Source organism: Oryx dammah, unplaced genomic scaffold (genome assembly GCF_014754425.2).
Source record: "Oryx dammah isolate SB20612 unplaced genomic scaffold, SCBI_Odam_1.1 HiC_scaffold_29, whole genome shotgun sequence".
NCBI lineage: Eukaryota > Metazoa > Chordata > Mammalia > Artiodactyla > Bovidae > Oryx > Oryx dammah.
The window spans coordinates 7,312,549-7,335,568 of NW_024070213.1; the positions used below are offsets into that span (position 1 = coordinate 7,312,549).

At 54.3% G+C, this 23,020-nt stretch overlaps 1 protein-coding gene across 1 annotated transcript; it reads right to left on the reverse strand.

Annotated features, from left to right (window-relative positions):
* Positions 1–2: 2 nt before the first annotated feature.
* On the reverse strand, positions 3–14,613 carry CSDC2 (cold shock domain containing C2). Its single transcript, XM_040233204.1, has 4 exons — positions 14,088–14,613; positions 4,035–4,333; positions 2,608–2,730; positions 3–1,848 (listed from the first exon to the last, which is right to left on the reverse strand). The coding sequence occupies exons 2-4, from the start codon at positions 4,208–4,210 to the stop codon at positions 1,686–1,688; spliced, it is 462 nt and encodes a 153-aa protein (XP_040089138.1). The 5' UTR covers positions 4,211–4,333; positions 14,088–14,613; the 3' UTR covers positions 3–1,685.
* Positions 14,614–23,020: the final 8,407 nt, after the last annotated feature.

The following is a 23,020-nucleotide window of genomic DNA, read 5'->3' on the forward strand; positions in this document are numbered from 1 at the left end:
GCTGAGTCACAGTTGAGGGTTTATTGCCAGTGTCAGGGAGGATGGGGGATCCAGGAGGCTGGTGGGGGTCTCCCGAGGCCTGACTGGACACTGGGGCCATGAGGGGGCGGCCCCGGGTTGCTGTTAACACAGTCTGCCTCCTGGTTCGTGCCTAAAAGGGGGGAGCCTACTCCTGGTGGGGGCGGGGGTGTCTTGGGGGTTCCCAGGAGTTAACCTGCACCAGTAAACCTTCCTCTGAGGAAGGCAGGGAGCCTCTTCCTCAGGTGAAAGGCTTCAGGCCTTGCTTGAGTAGGCCCAGCTCAAACTGGGGCCATTCTGAGTTTTAGGGGGCTGGGCAGTGCACCCTAACAGCTCTGGTCTTCCAGCCTCGGGACAGGGATGGGGTACACATAGCCACAGGGCCGGGATCCTCCTAGACAGTCACTGACCCCCCATCGTGGGCATTACTCTTCTACTCAGACTGGGTCTCCTAAGGGTGACTCCCTGGCAAGCCCTCCTTTGAACCCCGTTCTTTCCCCCATCAGGTGATGTGTTCTCTGGAAGGGAGTGTGGTGGGGGGGCGGGGCGCGCTACCCAAGAGTGCACACAAACCCGTCCTGGTCAAAGGGGAGAGGGCTGCCACACATTTAAGGGATGGACGAGATGGGGACCACACCTCGGCCACTGGCCTGTTGGGTGCCAGCGGGAGCCTCTACCCCATGATTTGCAGGGCTGGTGGTCTCCCAGGTTAAGGGCTTATTCTGGTGGGTGCCCCTGCCCGGCCCTGCCTGAGGGGTGTGTGTGTGTCTACCGCTGGGTCCTCGCAGCTGTGATTGGTGGGCATGGGGTTTGTGAGTCAGGGCAAAGGGGGTGGCTCCGTCCAGGCTGGGGGAGTTATGCCCCCACCCCACTGAAGACCCTTAGCTCCAAGGAGAGCAGAGGCAGCGAGGCTCAGCGCAGCCCAGGGTAGTGGACGTGGCCTCCGTTTGGGGTTCACAGCCATTGCCAGGCTGCGGAGGAAGGGCTGGCCAGGAGCTCCCCAAACTGCCTCCTGCCTCTCCAGTGTGCTGGGGGGAGAGGAGGAAAGAGCTGAGGCTGGGCCTTGGCAGTAGGGGAGGGGAGCTGTCTCCCTCCAGGTTTCACCCTCTTCCCCTGCAAGAGGCCAGGGGGCTCCCCCAAAGCACTCACTGGCCTGGCTTCTGGGGAAAAGAGATCCAGTTCCCAGGGGGAGACCCCAGCCCAGAGGGGGAGGTGTGGGTGGCACAGGCAGAGTCTGGCTCCCCCACAACCCCACCGGCCAGGCCTGAGGCAGAGGCGAGGGGAGCAAGCTGGTAGGGCAGGGCCCACCAATGCCCTGACACCCAGCCCCAGGCCTGACACTGGCCCTCAGAGGCTCAGTGGACCCTGGGACGGGTGTTAGGAGGGCAAGGGGGTCCTGTGCATATGTGGCGGGGAGGGGCGGGAGGAGAGCGCAGATAAGCAGAGAAGGCAGGTCTGGTGGCTTCCGCCTCGGTCCAGCTCACACGAGGGTCACGGGGTGGATGGAGGCCCACACTCATGTCCACAAGCACAGACACACAGATGTTCACACCGAGGCCGCCCGGGGGACTGGCTCGGCTGGCGCGGTGGGGCGCAGGGCTGGCTGCGGCCCTTCTACCCTGTGTGGCTCCCTCCCTCCCTCGGCGGCTGGCACAGGGGTCCCCAGCCTAGGAGCCCACAACCTGGCCGGACCACGTCTCGTGGGGAGTGTGTGGGGCCAGCTGGGTGAGCACCACCTCCACAGCTTGGAACTTCTGGTTCTTGGGCGGGATCGGGCACACCTTGTAGGTCACCTCGTCGCCTTCCACCGGCACGTACTCCCCCTCGATGCTAGTGGCGGGGAGAGGGGTGTCAGCCCAGGAGAGGTCTCGGCCCTGGACAACCCCTGTGGTCTGGCCTGAGGTCAGCCTCACCCTGGGTCTCCCTAGGTCGTGGAGCCAGAGCCAGACTCGTAAAAGAGAAATCAAAACTGCCCCTCTCAATGCTATAAAGCAGGGGTCCCCAACCTCCAGGATCTAATGCCGGATGATCTGAGGTGGAGCTGATGTAATTGAGGCAGAGTGCACAATAAATGCAATGTGCTTGGATCATCCTGACATCATCCCTCTCCAGTCCATGGAAAAATTGTCTTCCACAAAACTGGTCCCTGGTGCTAGAAAGGTTGGGGACCACTGCTATAATGTTGAGAGTGTGAGAGGACTCAGGGAGGTCCCCAAGGCTCAGAGCTCAGGGACTCCACAGGCCATGCCTAGCATGAGGGCTGGGGTTTAGACCAAGACCACCCCGCCTTTCCTAGCCTCCCTCCAGGCTGAAAGGCCCAGGGGCTGGCCCAGCCCTCTTAACCCCCATGGTGTGGGAATAGGATCCAGGACTCAGGCGGTGGGTCCCAGGGCTTCTGGGGTTCCCCCTTCTCCACCTAGCCCCAGCCCTCCTCCACCCCGTCCCTGAAGGCCCTAGGAGCAAAAAAAAAAGCTGCCAGGACCACAGACTTCAGCCAATGAGGGCAGAGGCCTAGGGAGGCATTTTGGAGGCACTGCTGGGACCCTGTAGCAGAGCCCAGCCGAGAACGGGGAACTGGGAGGGACTCACTCAGACACGTGCACGAAGATGTCCTCCGACCCGTTCTCGGGGGTGATGAAGCCGTGGCCCTGTGAGCGTGAGAACTGCTTACAGACGCCCTTGAACACGGGGCCAGCCGAGGCACGGGCTGTCCTAAAGATCGGGTAGGAGGATTGGACATGTGGCCTGAGCACTCCACCCCCTGCGTCCCTGGATGCCCCCCCAACCCCAGCCCTCCTGCGCCCTGCCTGCAGAGACTGCCTAGAAAACCCTCCCCGGAGCAGAAACCACCTATCCTGCGACTAGTTCAGTCCTCTCATCACCCCACTGGACAATAAGGAGACAGGCCCAGAGAGGGAAAACTGGTTCTCCCAGGTGGCCCAGCAAGTGGGTCGCCTGACTGCCAGGCAGTTCCCTTCTCTGTACACAGGACCCTCCCCACCTGAGGCTGGTCTGGCTGACACGAATTCCTGCTGTAAGAATGCTGAGTGAAGAATGTGCAGCCTAGGCTTGAATACCTCCCAGAACAGGGAGCTCGCTCTCTCCCGAGGCAGCAGTCTCCGTCCTATTCGCTCATTGGTCATTCAGCCCTTCACGCATCACTTATTAAGCCTCTGCTCTGCGCCTGGCCTTGGTGTGGACACGGGACAATCCGCACCTGCCATCAGACCCCTCCTTTGGCCAAACCAGCCTCCGCGTGGCCCCCACGAGTGACAGTGTTAGTCACCAGCGGTGTCCGACTGTGTGACCCCTGGACTGTAGCCCACCAGTCTCCTCTGTCCCTGGAATTCTCCAGGCACGAATACTGGAGTGGGTAGCCATTCCCTTCAGGGATCTTCCCGACCCAGGGATCGAACCCAGGTCTCCCACACTGCAGGCAGATTCTTTACTGTTCAAGTCACCAGGGAAGCTCAGGTGGCTGGCACAAACCTCCTCTTCAATTTGACTCCCCACCCAGTGACCTAATTCCAAAGGCCCAGGCCTGGTCTCTGTCCAGCCTGCCCACCTCTCTCCAGAGGTCAGCCACGTGCCACGGTTCTCGCCCAGGCTGTTTCATCCAGCAGGAGCACCCAGCTTCCCTCCTCTCCTGATACATCTTCCAAGGCCAGCTAAGATATCTTCCCCGAAGCCCGACACTGGGTCCTCACACTCGACACTGGGTCCTCTCCCCCAACACTGCCAGCTGTCGTGAACTGTGGACAAACTCCCCCTGTATTATAAGCAGTTTGTGGACTGAAGTGTTGCCTTTTTTATCACTGGATCCCCTGGGGAAGGAGCTCCATACAGCTTGGTAGACTGAATGAATGAGCGCTCGTAGTTACCAGAAGGTCCTTACACAGCTCCCCTGCCCTGGGGTGAGGATAGCTGGGGATGGTGGAGAAAGAGGCCAGACAGCCCCACCCGGAGCCCCATCCTGGGAAAGATCAGCAGAGCCTGGGCGAGGGGCTGGTACTCACGCTGAATACGTCCTGGTCCGTTTGGTGGGCAGGGGACTGGGCAGGTCCCGAGATGAGACACTGCCTCGCTCCCAGACCCTGCTGCCCTCCCTGTGGAAGGGAAAGGTGGGCCAGACAGGGGACTTGGGGGAGTGCAGCGGGGGCACGACCGCGGGCGGCGTAGGCTCCGAAGTCATGGCGGGGCCAGCGGGAGAGCCGGGTGGGCTCCCAGGCGCAGGGGCCGGTGAAGGGCTTGGGCGTCCTGACGGGCAGGGCCCGGCCTGGCCCTGCTCGGCGGCCTCACCAGCCACAGGCTCCGTCTGGAAGGGGGAAGAGAGACGTACAGGTGAGTGTGGTCCAGGGTGGGCAGCTTCTGGACACACGTCTGGAGGGCTGGGCCTGCCTGCTGCTCCCAACTGTGAGTTCAGGCCACTCACAGCCCCTCCCTGACACAGGGTCCTCACCAGAAAGACAAAAGGGTCTTAGAACCTTGCTGCAGGCTGAACTGTGGTCTCCTAATAGTCACCTATTGAAATCTGAAGCCCTCAGTGTGATGGTATTTGGATATGGGGGCGTTTGGGAGGTAACTGGGTTTAGATGAGGTAAGGAAGGGGACTTTCCTGGTGGTCTAGTGGCTAAGACTCTTTGCTGCCAATGCAGGGGGCCCAAGTTTGATCCTCGGTCAGGGAAGTAGATCCCACGTGCAGCAGTTAAGAGTTCTCATGCCACAACTAAAGATTCCCAAGTGCTGCAACTAAGACCCGGCACAGCCAAATAAATAAAAAAGTATTTACATGAGGTCAGGAGGGTGGGGTCCCCATTATGGGATTGGTGTCCTTAGAAGGAGAGACCCTTCCCTCCTCACCCCTTCCCAAGAGCTTGCCTCCTCTACTCTTGCCTTGTGAGGACACAGCCAGCAGGGGGATGTGTGTGCGTGCTAAGTTGCTTCATTACTGTTCCACTCTTGCAACCCCCATGGACTGTAGCCTGCCAGGCTCCTCTGTCCATGGGATTCTCCAAGCAAGAATACTGAAGTGGGTTGTCAGTCATTTCCTTCTCCAGGGGATCTTCCTGACCCAGGGGCCAAACCCGCATCTCTTGCATCTCTCATGTTGGCAGGTGGGTTCTTTACTGCTGAGCCACCTGGAAAGCCCTGGCAGGGGGTGGTCTACAAGTTAGGAGGAGAACACTCCCCAGAACCAGACCATGCTGCCACATGGAACTTGGACCTCTAGTCTCCAGAACCAGAAGAACTAAATGTCTCTGTGGAGCCCCCCGTCTGTGGTGTTTTGTTAATGGTGGACCAAGCTGACTGAGACTAACCACAAAGTCCTTCCAGCTTGTAGTTCAATTCTTCAACTTGGGGGCCTAGGAGGTGGGATGCGTAAAGTGGCCGATGACCTGGAACACAGTTTGGCACAATTGCCAGCAGTTTCCAACCTATAGACCTGGGTCTGAATCTCAGCTTCGTCACCTGTAACCTGGTGACCTCAAGCAAGCCACTCAACAGTTGCAACATGGCGGGTGGGAGTGTGCACCCCAGACCCCAGTGACCTGGGTTTGAATCCTTCTCTACCTATTGGCTGTGCAGCCTTGGTCAACACTCATAGCCTTTGACTTGGTTTCCTGTTCTGTAAAATGGGAAAAGCATTGGTTCTTATTTCATAGAGAGGTCACTGTGAGAATTAGATGACATTCTATGTGCTTAGAACAGGACTGGGGTTTTGTGAGCTCTTTGTAATGTTGGAGATTTTTCCTTAGCCCCAGTTTCATCCTCTCTAAAGGAAAGTTGAGAATGCTTACCGTGCGAAGTGACTATGGCTTCAATGATTTACTGTAGATACCCAATAAATTGCTATTATCAATGCTAATCAATAGAAGTTCCCCTGACAACAGCTCAGGGCCTGGATAAACTTTAAAAAAAAAAATCATCCTTTTTATTTTGGGGGGTGCTGCATCGGGTCTTAGTTGGGCATGTAGGATCTTTCGTTGGGCAATCAGGGTTAGTTGCCCCGAGTGTGTGGGATTTTAGTTGCCAGATCAGGGATCAAACCTGTGTCTCTCTTGCATTGGAAGGCTGATTCTTAACCACTCTACCACCAGGGAAGTCCTTCATCCTGTATTTTTCTCTGCGGAGGAAAAGAATGTAGTTACCCCATCCGTGCACCCACTCACCCTCCGGGTCCCCTGGGATTGGAAACTCTTGGGCTCCAAGAGATGCTAGACTATTTGTTGAGCCTGGAGCGGGTGGCCTGCCACAGCGGGGCCAGCAGGACGCCTGGACCAAGAGAGCTCCAGTTTCGCTGCATATTAGCTGTTGGCTTGGGCAGCACTTCCACCAGCCTCAGCTTCCTCTTGAGAGTCCCCTGGACTGCAAGATCAAACCAGTTAATCCTGAAAGAAATCAACCCTGAGTACTCTTGGGTAGGACTGATGCTGAAGCTGAAGCTCCAATACTTTGGCCACCTGATGCAAAGAGCCAACTCATTGGGAAAGACCTAATGCTGGGAAAGATTGAGGGCAGGAGGAGAAGGGGACAACAGAGGATGAGATGGCTGGATGGCATCACCAACTCAATGGACATGAGTTTGAGCAAACTCCAGGAGATGGTGAAGGACAGGGAAGCCTGGTGTGCTGCAGTCCATGGGGTTGCAAAGAGCAGGACACAACTGAGTGACTGAACAGCCACAGCTTCCTCACCTGCACAATGGAGCTGAGAAACCCTGCCTCACTCCCTCATGGGCTATGATGAGGCTTGACTAAGCAGGGACGCAAAGAGTTGCCCATGGCCCATGACGTATAGGAATGAGGGTGACAGGCTCTCCACCCCCTCACCCCCATTCCTTCACTCCCCCCACCACCCTGGGACCAGAGGTGAACCTCTGAGCTAAGTCTATTTCTGACCTCCCTCTCTGCCCTGACCCCTGCAAACCAGTAGTTTCCAGGGAAGAGTTTAAGACGCCTTCGGACTCCAGAGCCCTGCATGGACTGGAATAGCTGAGGAGTCACAGCCACTCAACTCCCTGGCAGGTCTCCTGGCCACTGTTCAATGTCCTACAGCAGGGGGGACTTTTCTGGGTCAAGGTGATGAGCTGGCTCTGCCGTCCCTGGGGGTGGAGATTCGGTGTCCCTCTGCTTCAGCAGGCCCCCGACACATCCCATCCAGCCAGGAGAGCTGCTGCGGGGGTGTGGGGAAGCAGGCAGAGGTCAGGATTGCCCCTCAGGGTCCCTCACGCTGAGGTGCGGTTTTTCTCTCTGAGCCCACCTGAGGAGGCAGGCAGGGGCCGGGTTTAGCATTGTTGTCCCCATTTAGTTAACTAATTGAATTAATTGAATCAACCCTGAATATTCATTGAAAGGACTGATGCTGAAGTGAAAGCTCCGATACTTTGGCCACCTGATGCGAAGAGCCATCTCATTGGGAAAGACCCTGATGCTGGAAAAGACTGAAGGCAGGAGGAGAAGGGGACGGCAGAGGATGAGATGGCTGGATGGCATCACCAACTCGATGGACATGAGTTTGAGCAAGCTCCGGGAGATGGTGACGGACAGGGGAGCCTGGCGTCCTGTAGTCCGTGGGGTCGCAAAGAGTCTGACATGATTGAGCAACTGAACAACAACAAACTAATCAATTAACTTTTAAAAGCCGGGTATTGAACCTGCCCCCTTGGCAGTAAAAGAGCAGAGTCCTAACCACTGGACCTCCAGGGAATTCCCTTGTCCCCATTTTAGTGAAGAAAACTGAAGCTTCAAGAAGAAAAGCAATCACACAGAAACTTGCCCATGAATGTCCACAGCAGCATTATTCATAAAAGCCCCAAAGTGGAAAGAACCCAAAGGCCCATCCCCAGATAAACAGATGAACATGTGGTTTATGTCTTTATGTGGTGCACCATGAAATAGAACATGATTCAGCCATAAAAAGAAACGAAGTTTTGATAGAGCTCTATGACAGCTGGACTTGAAACCTTGAACCTTGAAGTCACGCTGCAAGGTGGAAGAAGCCAGTCACAAAAGATGGCATGTTACCTGATTCCACCTACGTGAAATGTTCAGAAGTGGCAAACCCATGGCAATGGGAAGATTAGTGGTTCTAGGGGTTGGGAAAGGTGAAGAAAATGAGGAGTGACATCTAATGGGTACAGAGCTTCTTTTAGGGGGTGATGAAAATGTCCTCAAGTTGACTATAGTGAGGTTGCATAGCTCTGTAAATACACTAGAAGCCACTGACTTGTCCATCATAAACAGATAAATTATATAGTGTGGGAATGATACCTCAATAACACTGTTAGGGAAAAGGAAGACAGGGAGCAAAGCTACCCAGGATGACAGCAGAAAAGCAGGAGAGGCCCTGGGGTGCACTCCTGGGTGCCCCCTACCCTACCTGGGTGAGGGTGGCAGGTGGCAGGGAGAGAAACTCAGCCTCCCTTTCTCTAGGAAGCAAGGCGGTCCTGGGCTGCCCACTGCACGGTTTTCCCAGGCCTGGTATTGTGCTTGGCAGTGACAGCCTGTGCTGGGAGGTCGAGGGGGGTGGAAGGGAGGGAAGGAGGTAGGGGAGGGGCTGAGGCGGTCCACAGCTGTTGCCAGGGAGATGCAGCTGAGCTGGGCCCTGCTCCGGCCAGCCGGGCCTCCGGACCCAAGACTGAACAGCCCAGCTCTCAGGTTCCATGTGACGTGGGCAGTGGGGAGGGGTAAGGGGCACTATCCAAGGCAGGGGTGGAGGGCAGCCTCCTCCTTCCCCTCCCGCAGTGGGCCAGGTAGCAGAGGGGAAGGGGAAGGAGATGGAAAAACAGCAGCGATAGAACATGTATGCCTTCCCACTCTCCATCCATCACCCCACCCACCCTGGGAGAAGGTGGGGAGTTGGCCTTCGGGAAGGAGTTGGGGCTGGGATCTCCCCTCTCTCCTTCCTCTGCTGGAAAATGAAGATTATGAGAGCCCCTCCTCCAAGGGTGTCAGTGAGGATGACACGGGATGGAGTGTGGGAAGCACTGAGTAGGTGCTACATGAGAAGGGGCGCCTCCCAGGCAGGGTGGCTAAGGTGGGCATGGGTTGGGGGGGGAGAGGGAGTGGGTGGAAGAAGAGACCCTGGAGCCAAACCCACCCTTTATTCTCACCTCTCCTGTTTCCCCAAGGACTCGCCCACCCACTAGGTCCCTGCCCTGCCCCTCACAGTTTCTCCTTTCATTTAGTTCCTGTGTCAGTACTTTAAGGCTCTTGCTATTATAACCCCATTTTGCAGGTGAGAAAACTGAGGCTCAGGGAGGCTCTCACTCACTCAGGGCCACACAGCAATTAATGTCTGAGCCAGAGCTTGAACCAGGGCAATCTGACTCTGGAGCCCTGGAGTGGGGAGTCAGGGGTCCTGGGTTCAGTCCTTGTATTGCTACCAACTTGCTGTGTGACCTTGGACAGAGTCTTTGCCTCTCTGATCCATGCCAGAGCCCTGGACTTGAAGAAGCTGCCCAGTGCAGGGTAGCCTGGGAAACTAGAGAGAGCCAAACAAGGGGATGCAGAGCAAGCCTCCAGCTCAGATTCTTTCTCCAGAATGTTGCTGCAGAAGGGGGCAAGGGAAGAGAGGGCTTTGATCGTCTGAATGCTATATACAGTCTTTACAAAAAGTCCTTTTTAAGTCTTTATTGAACTTGTTACAATACTGCTTCTGTTTTATGTTTTGATTTTGTGGCCACCATTCATATGGGATTTTAGCTCATTGACCAGGAATAGAACAGCACCCCCTGCAGTGGAAGGTGAAGTCGTAACCACGGGACTGCCAGGGAAACCCACAGAGTCTTTACAGAAATTATTTTCCACTTTTAAATCTCCCAGTTCCCGCAAAAGGTTGAAATTACAATTGTGTCCATTTTACAGATGAGGAAGTTGAAGCTCAGAGAAGTTAAATGACTTGCCCAAGGTCACACAGCAGGTAAATGACAGAGGCCAGATCTGTCTGAAAGCAAATGGTGTCTCCCTCTGAGGATAAGTTCCCAGAAGAATTTTCCCTGAGAAAGCAAAGGGGAAATAACTGAGATCAGAGAACTAGATGTGTTCGTAGAACATTTGGTTCAACTCAAACAGAGCTAGAGACTGACCCCCAAGGGATTTGGTATGCCTGCCTGGGGCCATCTCTGGCCTGGAATGATGCCCTTCAGAACTAGCAGTTGGAGGGCAAGAGGACAGCCTGAGTCCCAGATGACCCAGGATTGACTCCTGGCTCTAGAGTGTCCTAGCGGGGTGACCCTCCCTTAAAACAATATATTTATTTATTTAGATATTTGGCTGTACCAGATCTTAGTTGTGGTATGTGGGATCTTTAATTGCAACATGTGGGATCCAGTTCCCTGACCAGGGGTCGAACCCTGAGCACCCTGCATTGGGAGCTTGGAGTTTTAGCCATTGGACCATCAGGGAAGTCTCAACACTTCCTCTTTGAGACTCTGGTGGTGGTTTACTAAGTCGTGTCTGACTCTTGTGACTCCATGGACTGTAACCTGCCAAGCTCCTCTGTCCATGGAATTCTCCAGGCAAGAATACTGGAGTGGGTTGCCATTTCCTTCTCCAGAGACTCGGTTTACCCATCTGTCAAATAGCGTGAATCAAAGTCCCTGTCCAGGTTCCGAGAGGAGCCAAGGATCTGTGTCAGTGGTGCCCCTGAGAATATTTTGGTTCTGACCCTGCCAGCCAAGCTCCTCTTCATTTCCCTGCCTGAAGATCAAGCCCCAGTAATTCTGCAGACAAAAGGCCAGGGGAGGTAAAAATAAAACATCAGAGCTGTTCAGAGATAACCCTAGGCAAGGTCCTGATACAGCATCATGGGGCTGTGAATGGTGATTCAGCCATATCGGCAGGTGACCATCAGCCTGGTGCTGGGGCTCCTCCAATTATCCACTCCCCCAAAAGAACTGGGCAGGAGATGGCTGTCAGAATCTTCTGTTGACCCTGTGAATCCCTTTCCTTTTGGGCAGGTCAGGGAAATGAAGCTGGCTCAACCGCCCGGTGCTGTGAGACCTAGGGCAAGCACCTGCCCTTCTCTGGGCCTCAATTTTCTCCTCGGCTACATGAATCATCATTGATCCTGATGACGCATGAGGGTCACTCCACCTTTCCTCTGAGGTTGTCGAAAACACACGCGCAACTGAGTGTGACTGCCAGACACTGGGACAACAAGCAGGAGAGGAGACAGCCCCGCCTTGAGAGGGCCCGGGTCCGGGGGACAGACGGACAAGCAGAACACAGGGTGGTTGGTCACGACAAGATCACGGCCACCATCAGTGGATTAGCAACCACGTGCCAAGAGGTGTGCAAGCCCTTTGCCCCCTTTCCTCCTTTATTCCTCACAACAGCCCTACAAGGTAATTATCATTATAACCCTTCAGAGGAGTAAACTGAGGCCCAGAGAGGTGAAGAGTCTTGCTGGGGTCACACAGCCAGCTGGGGCCCGCACTTTAGCACCCTGGAGATGTTTGGTGGGGGGGCGGGACAGAGGCCTCAGGCAGGAGGGAGGGAGGGAGGATGGACCTGCACATCCCTACAAGCTCCCGCCGCCCCTGCAGAAGGAAGAACGGGGCTTGGGGTTCTATTCCTGGCTTTGTGCTGACTCAGACCGTGACCTTGGGTGAGTCACTTGCCAACTACGGCAAGCTTAAAAACAACTCCCTCCATAAAAGCATCCCAGCCCAAGCCCCCACTGAGAAAGGACAGTGGAGGCGTGGGTCCGATGGCTTAGGGGGAAGGACAGGGAACACGAGGTGATGGTGGAAGGGCTTTCCAGACTCTGAGGGCTTACCCAGGGGGGCCTGAGGAGGGCGAGGAGACAGCCTCAAGCCCACCAGGCAGAATCTGGCTCTTCCGCAGTGCCCCTGCCCTCTCCCAGCCTCTCAGACACTCCTTAAAATACATCAGGGCCAGAGCTGCTGGAGCAGCTGCAGGTGACCTAATTAAACCTGGTTCTTTCCCTCTCCCACAGCGTGTGTGCGCGCGTGTGTGTGCGTTTGCGCGCGCGCGTGTGTGTACGGGGCAGGCGGGGTGGGGCATTGCCCCAGCCAATACTTGAGCTTAATTGAGACCCTTTAGCTCTCCTCTTTGTCATGTCCCCAGGTTGCCCTGGAGGGCTCCTATGATTAAGGCCTTTGGGCTTTGTGGGCGTTAGTGAGGGTATGGATGCCAGGATGGGCACCACGAGAGAGCCCTGCTCACATCCCAGCCCCGCCAGGCTGTATGACCATGGGCAAGTTGCTTTCCCACTCTTAACCCTCCTTGGAAAGAGGAATGGATGGGTCAAAGTCACACTTAAGAGTGGCTGAGCTTGAACTCAAATGCCAGGCCACTTATCCTGGTGCCCATCATTTTGCTGGCTTGGGGCAGGGGGGAAGAGCCGCCTCATTGCTTCTTGTCTCCCATCTTAATGGTCTGTGTGGACAAAGGTCTGAATTGCCCCGAGCCCTCCTCTTCCCACCAGGCTTCAGGTCCTGGCCACGCTAGTTGTGACCAGTGTGATCAGCTCAGCCAGGCCCTGAGCGCCCTCTGCTGGTGCCACTCCTGGGGACTTGCCTCCAGACCAGCCTGCGGGTTTCCCTCCCTCGCCAGCCAGCAGTGTGGGACCCCCAAGTTCCTCCTAGGGAGGCTCCCCCCATGGCCAGTGGACTTCCGTGACCACTGCCCATCCCTGGGAGAAACCTCTGTGGCCAAGATTGTCCTCTGGCCTCTCCCAGGCCCTTGTGAGCTGGTTCCGACTTACACCTGTCTTTTCTTTTTTTTTTTTTGGAGGAGGGTCAGACAGACCCAGAGGGGCGGGGCAAATATGGGAAATAGATGTTTTTGGAAAAGACTTCAAGGAAATGCTGGGGGGGAGGAGATATCCAGAATTTGGAGGACTCAGAGGCTTCTGAGATAGAGTCAGGTTTGCAGGACAGGCTCTCCATCCCCCAGGGGGCTGCAGACAGCCCCCTTCCCAGGGAGAGGCCTCCCCTGGAGCCCATCCAGACGGGCATGCTGCCAGGCTCTCGGAAAGGTGGCCCACCCTCTACCCGGGTGCACTTCCTCCTCCCCTCCCCCAGCCCCAGCGGATGAGGCAGTTCACAGTCTGTATTTATTATTGTTCTCGCTCCCCGCAGCCCCCTCCCCTCTCCCTGGGAAGAGTCTGCAGGCTGGCAGATTGGCAGGAACCTGCTGTCTCCCTTGTGGGTGCCAGCATCACCCCTTATCTCTGCCTGGACTCCTTGTGCCAGGGTCAGGCCACCTTGGGACTTGGCACTACTACCCAAGGCTGCCTGAGTCCATGAATCCCATGGCAGGGGATCCAGAGGACCCTGGCTGATCACCCCTGCCCTCCAGGGGCTGCGCCCTGGCAAGGGTGGAGGTCAGCTCGAGACCAGCCTGGAGGGGAGAGGAGTGGCCTTGGGAGAAGCAAAAGCTCCTGGTAGGGGTGGCTCCAAGGCCAAGGGGGAAATAAAAGCGTGGCGCCACCTCTCCAAGCCAATTAGCCCAATTATCCCCAACACATCGCGGAAGAAACAGAGTCAGGATGAGACAGCTGCTCCAGGTCCAACTGTCTGCCAGCCACCCCGCCCCCCCCCCACCCTGGACGGTCCTTCCCTGGCCCCAGCCCCAAATTCCAGGGGGAACGATCCATGTCGCTCCCTGCTGCACTCTGCTTTCAGCGTCTGGTAAGAACCCAATTATTCTCCAGTCATTTCTCTCCCCCCTGGTTCCCAGACAGGAGGCTGTGGCTACAGCTTGGCAGGTGTCTGCTGTTCTCTGCCTCTTGAGCCAGACATAAGTCCCAGACACACACACACATACACAGACACCCTTTCACAGGGAACCACGCAGGCTCAGCTTCCCCTGGGGGCCAGGCAGAGCAAGGGAGGGCAGCGGGATGGCCGGGTGGGCTCTTCCACGCTCACACATGCCTGCCTCTCCTCTGTAAACTGGACTGGGCTGGGCCAGCCCCAGGGGAGGGGGCCCACCTTCCCAGAGCACCCCCCCCCCGCCATTGCACCTCCCTCTGCCCCCCATCATTAAAGCCAGTTTCCAGGGCTGGAGCGCCTGAGGCCCCAGGGTCTAGCCCCTTACCTCTCCCTGACTGCCGAGGTCCCACACAGCCTCCCGCAGCCGTTCAGACTCGGCCTCTCTCTGGCGTGCTTGGAGCTGATGAGCAGGGATGGGTCTGAGAGATGTGCTGTGTGTCTGACTCCGTGTGTGTGTGTGTGTGTGTGTGTCTGTGTGTGTGTGTGTGTGAGCATGCGGCACCTCAGGCCCCTCACTCACTCACACACGCCTTCCTCCTGACGTCAGGAAGAGCAGGAGGGAGGGACGGGGTGGGAATTCGTACTCCCTGCTTAAAGGGACACCGGGCCCCTGAGTCAGACACGGGCGGTGTGAGAGAGTGAGCTGCGTCTCTCGGGGGCCCCGAAGCTTCTTTTTCTGGAAAGTGGCTTTTATTGCCAGGCCAGGGTATAATTTGCCCTGCCAGGTGGGAGTAGCTGCTAAGGAATGCAAGGGGGAAGAGCTTGGGGACAGCCTGCATTCCTGGCAGTTAGAGAGCAAGGAGGATGGTGAGTGTGTGTGAGTGTTTGTGTGTGTGTCTGCCAGGAGGATGTGGGGTGGACGGTGAGTCTGGAAGAGTGGAGCCGCAGCAGGGCCCCAGGGACTCGCCAACCTCCCTCTCCCTTCTGTCCCCTCAGCAGAGTGGCCCCTGCCCTCCACTGCTCTCTCCCTCCCTTGGCTCTGGGCTCCTCCTCAGTGAACCCATGTGGGCAAGTCTAGTTGCAAGCACTCATGTCTTCCTCTGTCTAGCCCGTGGCAGACCCTGAGCTGTTTCTGCTGGATTGAACTGAATTGAAGAGGCCCCTAAGGAAGTAAAAGGTAGCTACACACACGCACACATACACAGACTCCACAGCCTGGGAAGCCCAGGGTGTGAGTCTCAGCCCTAGCACTTCCAAGCTGGGTGACCTGGGCAAGCTTCTCACGACTCTGGTCCCCCATGAGCTCTGGAAAGCAGAGAAGGAGGCCCTTGCTGAGGGGGCTGTTGGAGGCTCCAGGGCAGCTGCTGTACAAGCCTGGCTGGAGGAGGCCCCCCCACCCCAAGACTGGCTCCTCGTCCCCCTACCCATCCCTTCTCCTCAGGAAAGAAGAAAGTCTGTCCTTCATATATCTTTAGTACAGCTGATGCAGCCTGGCATTTTCCAAAGAAGTCTTATTAAAATAAAAAAGGAGCAGAGAGTTTTAAGGGAGACCAGAAAGATACAAATACCTAATAAAAATGGCTAGTAAGAGGCACTGAGGGCGAGTGAGTTGAGTGAGTGAGTGAGTTGGGTGAATGTACAAGTCAATGAACAAATGATGTGGTCAGAACTGCAGGAAGGGAACTTCTCTGGCACAAGGGCAGTGACTTTTTAAAAAATATTTTAAAAAATCTGTTTATTTATTTAGTTGTGCTGAGTCTTAGTTTTGGCATGCGGGCTCTGGCCCCCTGACCAGGGTCGATCCCCGGCCCCCCGCATTGGGAGCACAGAGCCCCTGCTGCAGGACCCCCAGGAAGTCCCAAAGGTAGTACCTGACGTGGAGAAGTCCAGAGCTGGTTCAGCCTGAGTCCTGATGGCTGCACGGTGGATTACGGGCCAGCAGAGGGAAGAAGTCAGGGGGGACCTCTCTGGAGTGATGATGTTTAAGCTGAGCCCCTGGTGACACGAAGCAGCCAGTCTTGCCAGGGTCTAGAGAGAACTGTGGGAAGAGGGGGTGGTTTGTCCGAAGACCCTCAGGTGGGTGTGAGTGCTGGCGTGCCAGAGCACTGGGAAGAAGGCTGGTGTGGCTGGAGGGGGCGCGGGAGGGGAGAGGTAGGCCATGAGTCTGGAGGCCGAGAGGCAGGGCCTCAAAGGCCAGCTCCGAGGAGGCTGTGGCTCGGTCCGCTGTAGACTAGGGCCAAGGGCCTCACCCCTCCCTGCACGTCCAGCCTCCCCTTCCCTGAGGCCCTGCCTGCCCCACCGGCGGGCGAGCATGTGCTGCGGCTGCCAGGCAGCCGGGAGCCGTGAATGAAGGAGGCTGGGCTGAGGTTTGAAGTAGTATTATGATTATTCTCCACGAAGACGAGAGGGCACAGCTGTTCATTCAGGAAATGAGCAGCCCAAGGCACCACCCACCCACCCACCAGCAGCTGAGTAACAAAGAAATCATCTGCTTAAAACCAGGGGCTCCGCCATGCAGGCCATTTCTGTGAAAACCCAAGAATTCAAAAGCTCACCCCCTAGAAAGCCTTCCTCACTTTGGTGAGGCTGTAGAGGTGGGTCAGGAGAGAGAAGCCCCTTCGTCCTGTTGGTTCCAACTGAACTTTAAAATCCCCATTTTGTTACTGACGATCAGCCCACCCATGGGGCCCTGTCCTAGCCTTCCATGGCCTTGAATCCACAAAACCCTTTAAAGTACATACACTCCTCCTAAGGTGTTGGTGCCATTTGACAGATGCTGAAACTTCGGCACAGAGAGTTTAAGAAACTTACCCAGCACCACACAGCTGGTAGCAGAGCAGGAATTAAAGCACAAGAATTCTGGCTTCATTATTCTTGTTCTTTCTGCTGTATCACACTGCTCTGAAATGTCTTCCGTTCCCTGGACACCCATATCCTCTGCTGTGGGACTCATCTGCAGCCTGTACTAGCAATTTTATTTTTATTTATTTATTCATCTCAAATGTCACTGGTTTGTGCAGCCCTCCACAAGCATCCTATTTATTTATTTACTTTTCAGTTAATTCATTAACTTGGCTGCGCTGGGTCTTTGTTGCGGCTCATGGGCTCAGTAGTTGCCTCGTGTGAGCTTAGTTGCCCCGAAGCACATCCGGGATTGAACCCGTGTCTCCTGCATTGGAAAGTGGATTCTTTTTTTTTATTATTATTTTATTTTTGGCTGTCCTGGGTCTTTGTTGCTGCATGAGGAAGTTCTGCATGTCATGCCCTGCCACCAAAAAACAACAACAAAAAAACACTGCATATTCAAGGAACTTAGGGTTTCTGATGTGGCTGGTGCAGAGAATAGGAGGGCAGAGGCCATGCTGTGTGGGGTCTGGGGGGATGCCTGACAAGAGGTCCGCTCCTCCATCTGAAATGAGACAGTGTCGCTGGCAGCCTCAGGGCTCGTCCAGGATAGCGGTCAGGGCAGGCAAGAAGTTGAGGATGTGGGAGGCTCTCCTGGCCTTGCCTGGGGCTGGAGCCTGCCCTAAGGTGCATGGGTGAGCATCTCCTTGTGCTGTAGCTGCCTGGATCTCCTCAAGTCACTAGGAGGAGCTCTTTGTGATGACAAAAGTAGGGGTCCCTGACCCGCGGCCAGCCTCCCCTGCAGCTTTCCCAGAGGATTGGGGCTGGATCAGCCAGCTGACCCCCAGCTGACCTGGGCCTGGGATGGCTGTGAGGCGGGCCTCGATCAGCCATCTGCCCTCAGATACGTGGTCCTGAACACCTCCAGCCTTCCCAAGCTGAGTGCTCCCTCCATGCTCACCGTCCGAGCGAGGCCGTCCCCAACCGCCTTGGCCAGAGGGGCAGTCGCCCCTCCCTCACCATCAGATTTTGCATGTGAGCTTTCTCAACAGCAGGGCCTGAGAGAGGACCTGCCTCTGTTTGTTTTCCTGTTTCCTGCGGGTCCTCCTTGCCAGAGCATAAGCCACTCAGAGCAGGGCCTCCTGCACAGCAACCACAACAAACATCTCTTGACTTTCTCTACTTTGCTTTCTGGCTCAAACCAGAACAGAGTAATGTCCTGGGATGCTCTGTTTAGGTCCCTTCTAAGACTACTGTCCCCAGTGCTCCCCAGCTGTCCACGGCGGGGGGTGTGTCATTCCTGGGCCTTTCCAGACATGGTCAAGGGCATCATCCTGCTCCTCAGAGCCTCCATGCTTTGAGAACCTGGAGAAGGCCCTCCGAGAGCTCAGAATCAGGAAAATCCAGATACCTGGTTAGTTTATATTTTATAATTGAAAAGTTCCTAACCAATTAAAATTGGTTAGTTTCTATTTGGGGCTTCTCTTGTAGCTCGGAGAAGGCAATGGCAACCCACTCCAGTACTCTTGCCTGGAAAATCCCATGGATGGAGGAACCTGGTAGGCTGCAGTCCATGGGGTTGCACAGAGTCGAACACGACTGAAGCAACTTAGCAGCAGCAGCAGTTTGTAGCTCAGTTGGTAAAGAATCTGCCTGCAATATAGGAGACCCGTGTTCGATCCCTGGGTCAGGAAGATCCCCTGGAGAAGGGAATGGCTACCCACTCCAGTATTCTTGCCTGGAGAATCCCATGGACAGAGGAGCCTGGCAGGAGGTCCCAAGAGCTGGACATGACTTAGCAACTAAACCACCAACAGTTTCCATTTTATAATTGAGATGTTTTTCTCTTTGTTTTGACTGCTGGAAATCTTGGAGCCAAATTCTTCCTTTGTCAATAGCAAGTTCATTTACAGGACCATGCGTATCTCAGGGTTAATGTTTTCTTTTCCTCATCTGATTTAATCATCCAATAAATATTTGTCCTGACTTGACACTTTTCTAAGTACTGTAGTGGGAAATCAACAGTGAACAAAACAGACACAAACCCCTGTCTTCGTGGCACTTACAGTCAGGAAGGAGAGAGGCAGTAAAACAACCTAATAAATAACTATGTCACATGTCAGGAGACAGTAAATGCTATGGAAAGCTATTACACAGGGAGGTGAGGGAGGGAGCGTGGGGTGGTGGTTTGCAATTTAAAATGGGAGGGGTGGTGCCAGAGAAAGCACCATTGAGGTGATGGACCTAGAGGAGGTGAGGAAGGAAGACATGAGGGTGCTGAGAGGGAGAATGTTCTAGGGAGAGGAGACAGCGTCAGGCAGAGGCCATGAGTGGGGAGGATGCCCAGGGTTTGAGAAACAGCCCCTAGGCAGAGGCATGGGTGCACGCGGTCATAGGGATCACCGGTGCACCCCTCAGGGCTAAGAAGGCCGTCCCAAGAACTGGCTCTTCCTCCACTGAGATGGAGCATTGCCAGGTCAGGAAAGGAGGACTGAGAATTTCTGAGTGACATTTAATTTATTTTTTAAAATTAGTTGACTTATTTGGCTGTGCCGGTTCTTAGTTGTGACATGTGCGACCTTTAGTCATAGCCTGCAAACTTAGTTGAAGCACGAGGGAATCTAATTCCCCAACCAGGGATTGAACCCTGGCACCCTGTGTTGGGAGCATGGAATCTTAGCCACTGGACCAGCAGGGAAGTCCCTGATGAAGTCCATTTTGAAGATGGAAAGTCTAACAGGAGCAGGTTTGTGGGGGAAGAGAGGACCATTTTGGCCCAGGTGAAATTTGAGTCTCCAAATGGGGATGTGAGCAGACAGGTGTATAGACTGCTCAGTGGAGCACTGAGGCCTGCCCATGTCTAGAGGTGGGGAGAGGAGGTGGGAGGAGGACCCAGGTGCTGGAGAGGAGGGAGTGATCAGCCAGGATAAACGCTGTCCTTGAGGACTGAGAATTGCCACTGGATTTGCCAGCATGGATGCCATTGTTGACCCTGAGAAAGCAGCGTGGGTTGAGAGGTAGGGCCAAAACTCTGACCGAGCAGGTGGAAAACAGACAAGAAGAGAGGATTTGGAAACCGTAAATGCAGTTGACTCCTTCAAGCGGTTTTGCTGGTAAAGGGAGCAGAAAATGGGGCAGTAGCTGGAGGGAAAGGGGGCTGGGAGGGTTTTTTTAAGATGGGAAAAAATCTTAATTACTTTTTTTAATTTAAATTTTATTTCTCTTTGAATTTGAATAGGTAATATGTTCCCATGATACAAATTATAATAAGGTTAAAACAATCACTGCACATTTTGCACGAGAATACAGAAGTATGTTCATCACTCAGTCCTGACTCTTTGCAGCCCCATGGACTGTAGCCCGCCAGGCTCCTCTGTCCATGGAATTCTCCAGGTAAGAATACTGGAGTGGTAGCCATTCCCTTCTCCAGGGGTTCTTCCTGACCCAGAGATCATACCCGGGTCTCCTGCATTGCCCTTCCTTGGTGGCTTAGGCAGCGAAGAATCTGCCTGCAATGCAGAAGACCTGGGTTTGACCCCTGGGTCAGGAAGAACCCCTGAGAAGGAAATGGCTACCCATTCCAGTATTCTTGCCTGGGAAATCCATCAACAGAGGAGGCTGGCAAGCTATAGTCCATGGGGGCACAAAGAGTTGGACACGACTGAGCGACTCAGGACACGCCTAGTGATGGGAATCCCCCAGCAGTGAGAACTCCGGCTTTCAAACATCCCCATCTCCCAGCCAGAGATTTCAACAGGCTGCTCCTGAGATTCTGATTGGTGACCCTAATGGGTCAAAGCCCGAGGACACTGTGCCCCGTGATCCCACACATCACAGATTCTGAAGGGCATTTAGAACATTCTCCCTCCTACCAGGCCCCTCTTCCACATCCCTCAGGCATTCAGTTCCTTGCCCTGGAGACAGCCAGTGTGATCAGTGCACACATACCTGGGTGAACACACAGACATGCACAAACACACAGACACACACAAACAGACACACACAGACACACACACAGAGACACAGACACACACAGAGACACAGACACACACACAGAGATACATGCACAGTTGCAGAGACACACACAGAAACAGACCCCCTCACACACATAGACACACACACACAGATACACAGACACACACAGAGATACACACACAGACACGCACACAAACACACAGATACAAACACACACAGACACACAAACACACACAGACACACAGACACAGAAACACACACAGTATTATTTTTCTCTTTTTGACATGAATAGTAACATCCCATATAGACTGCTCTGTACCTTGCATTTTTATACTTAATAATATATTCTCAACATCATTCTCCATCCATACACAGAATGCATTCTCATCCTTTCATACGGCTTTGTATTATTTTACTCAATGGTACACCATGTATCTTTTTTCATCCAGCCCTCCACTGATGGACAGTCATCTGAGATGGGTTCTATTATTATCTCCACTTTACAGGGAGGCCATGAGCTGCTGAGAGGTTCACTGGCCGCCGCTGCTCAGCTAGTGCGCTGCGGCGTGGGAACTCCATGCCCTTAACCACCCACTGGACTCTCCTCCTGGATTAGTTTCCAACTCGATTTCTCCCTCACTCCTCTGTTCTTAGCAATTATTTTGGTATCCTTTTTGTTCCTTCAAATAGCACATATTTACAAGCCCTGACCTTGTGCCAGGCACAGGGCTAGGCCGGGAGGATGGAGGGGGACACGATGGAAGAGTCCCAGGCCGGCAAGGAGCTGGCAGACTAAGTTTCTGTGTTTTTGTCAGCCACCTCAAAGCTTCCATGGAACGACGCAGAGAATTAACAAGGAGGCCTGGTCCCTGTTTTCACTAATGAGGAAACCGATCGTGCCAAGAAATCACTGTTACAACCCCGTAAGCTGAACACCATAAAAAAAAGCCTGGGAACCCAAAACATCGAACTCGGTAGCGCTGGCCTCTTTGCCCCAACCTGGCCCCCCTCCAGTTTCCCATCTCAGTGAAAGGCCTCAGGCCTAGGCTCCTCCCACTTCCATGCCCAGGTCCTGCACCCTATCTGAGACCACCCCCTAAAGACCTCTGGACTCGGCCCAACTTTGCTCTCCATGGCTACCAACCTGCTCGGGCCTCCTCTTACAGGGGCCACCCAGTAATTTCCTCTCTGGTATTCTTTTCTCCCCCAGCTCACATGTCCCGGTGTCATTTCCTGGTTCTAAACTTCCAACGCTTCCCTTTGCTGCCCTTGGGCTAATGAGGTGGTGGCATAAGCCCAGTGGTTAGGAGGGCTCTGGAGTCTGAATTTCAGCTATGCCACCTATTAGCTGTGTGACCTTGAATGACCTACGTAACTTCTCTTTGCCTTGCGCGCTAGTGCGTGCTAAGTCGCCTCAGTCATGTCCAGCTCTTTGTGACCCTACAGACTGTAGCCTGCCCGGCTCCTCTGTCCACGGGATTCTCCAGGCAAGAATTCTGGAGTGGGTTGCCATGCCCTCCTCCAAGGGATCTTCCGGACTCAGGGATCAAACCCAGTGTCTCTTAGGTCTCCTGCATTGGCAGGTGGGTTCTTTTCCACCAGTGCCACTTGAGAAACCCTTTGCCTTAGATGAGGCAAACTGAGATGAGATAAATGATAGTGAGATAAATTAGATAATGATGATGATGATAACCCCTACCTTATACAGCTGGTGTAAGAATTAAAAGTTAATGGACCTGGTGGTCCAGTGGTTAAGAAATCTCCTTGCAATGCAGGGGATGTAGGTTCCATCCCTGGTCTGGGAACTGAGATTCCCACATACAGTGGGGTGTGGCCAAAACGTTAATGAATATACTAATAAGGCCTTTGTGATCTGGACCCTACCCAGGGGTCTTCAGTCTTACCAGTTTTCATCTCCTCTATAAACCCACTGAAACATTTTTTGGTTTTCTCAAAGTCTCTGGCCCTGCCCTCCCTCTCCTTCTCCCAACCCCTCTGAGCTTAAGCTGGGCCTAGAAACCAGTTCTTCTTCCCTACTGGATCTCTAACAGCTGTCACATAGTGTATTGAATAAATCAATGAAAAAGTTATTACATTTGGGTTCTGATGGATGAGTAGGAGTTTTTCAGGTAAAGAAGGGTTCAAGACTGGGCTATAAAAGGACTTTCTCCATCCTTGGAGCTGGAAGCTCCCAGTGACTGGAGGACAGAAGGGAGGTTAGGCTGGAGAGGAAGGTTGGGCATAGTCCAGAATTCTCTGTGTAGACAAAAGAAATCCACGAAGGGAAGGTTTTTGTGACAGTGGGTGGGTCAGTTGTAAGAAAGACTGAGGCCAGTAGCTTGGATGTGTGGTGGCTAAGCTCTGGGGCAGCAATGAAAAGCCCTTCAGGGCAGTAAGTTGTGGGAACGAAATGAAGAAGGAAAACTTCGAGAGATTTGAGAGAAAGAATTAATATGATCTCCTAAACACTTTTACTGAAGGCATCTTAGAAATGATGTT

Excerpts from the sequence above, each read along its gene's own strand:
- CSDC2 (XM_040233204.1), bottom strand. The coding sequence starts at position 4,210 with ATGACTTCGGAGCCTACGCCGCCCGCGGTCGTGCCCCCGCTGCACTCC. Across the intron at positions 2,731-4,034 it reads CGGACCAGGACGTATTCAGC|GACAGCCCGTGCCTCGGCTG; the intron begins GTGAGTACCAGC and ends CCCGATCTTTAG. Across the intron at positions 1,849-2,607 it reads ATCTTCGTGCACGTGTCTGA|CATCGAGGGGGAGTACGTGC; the intron begins GTGAGTCCCTCC and ends CCCCGCCACTAG.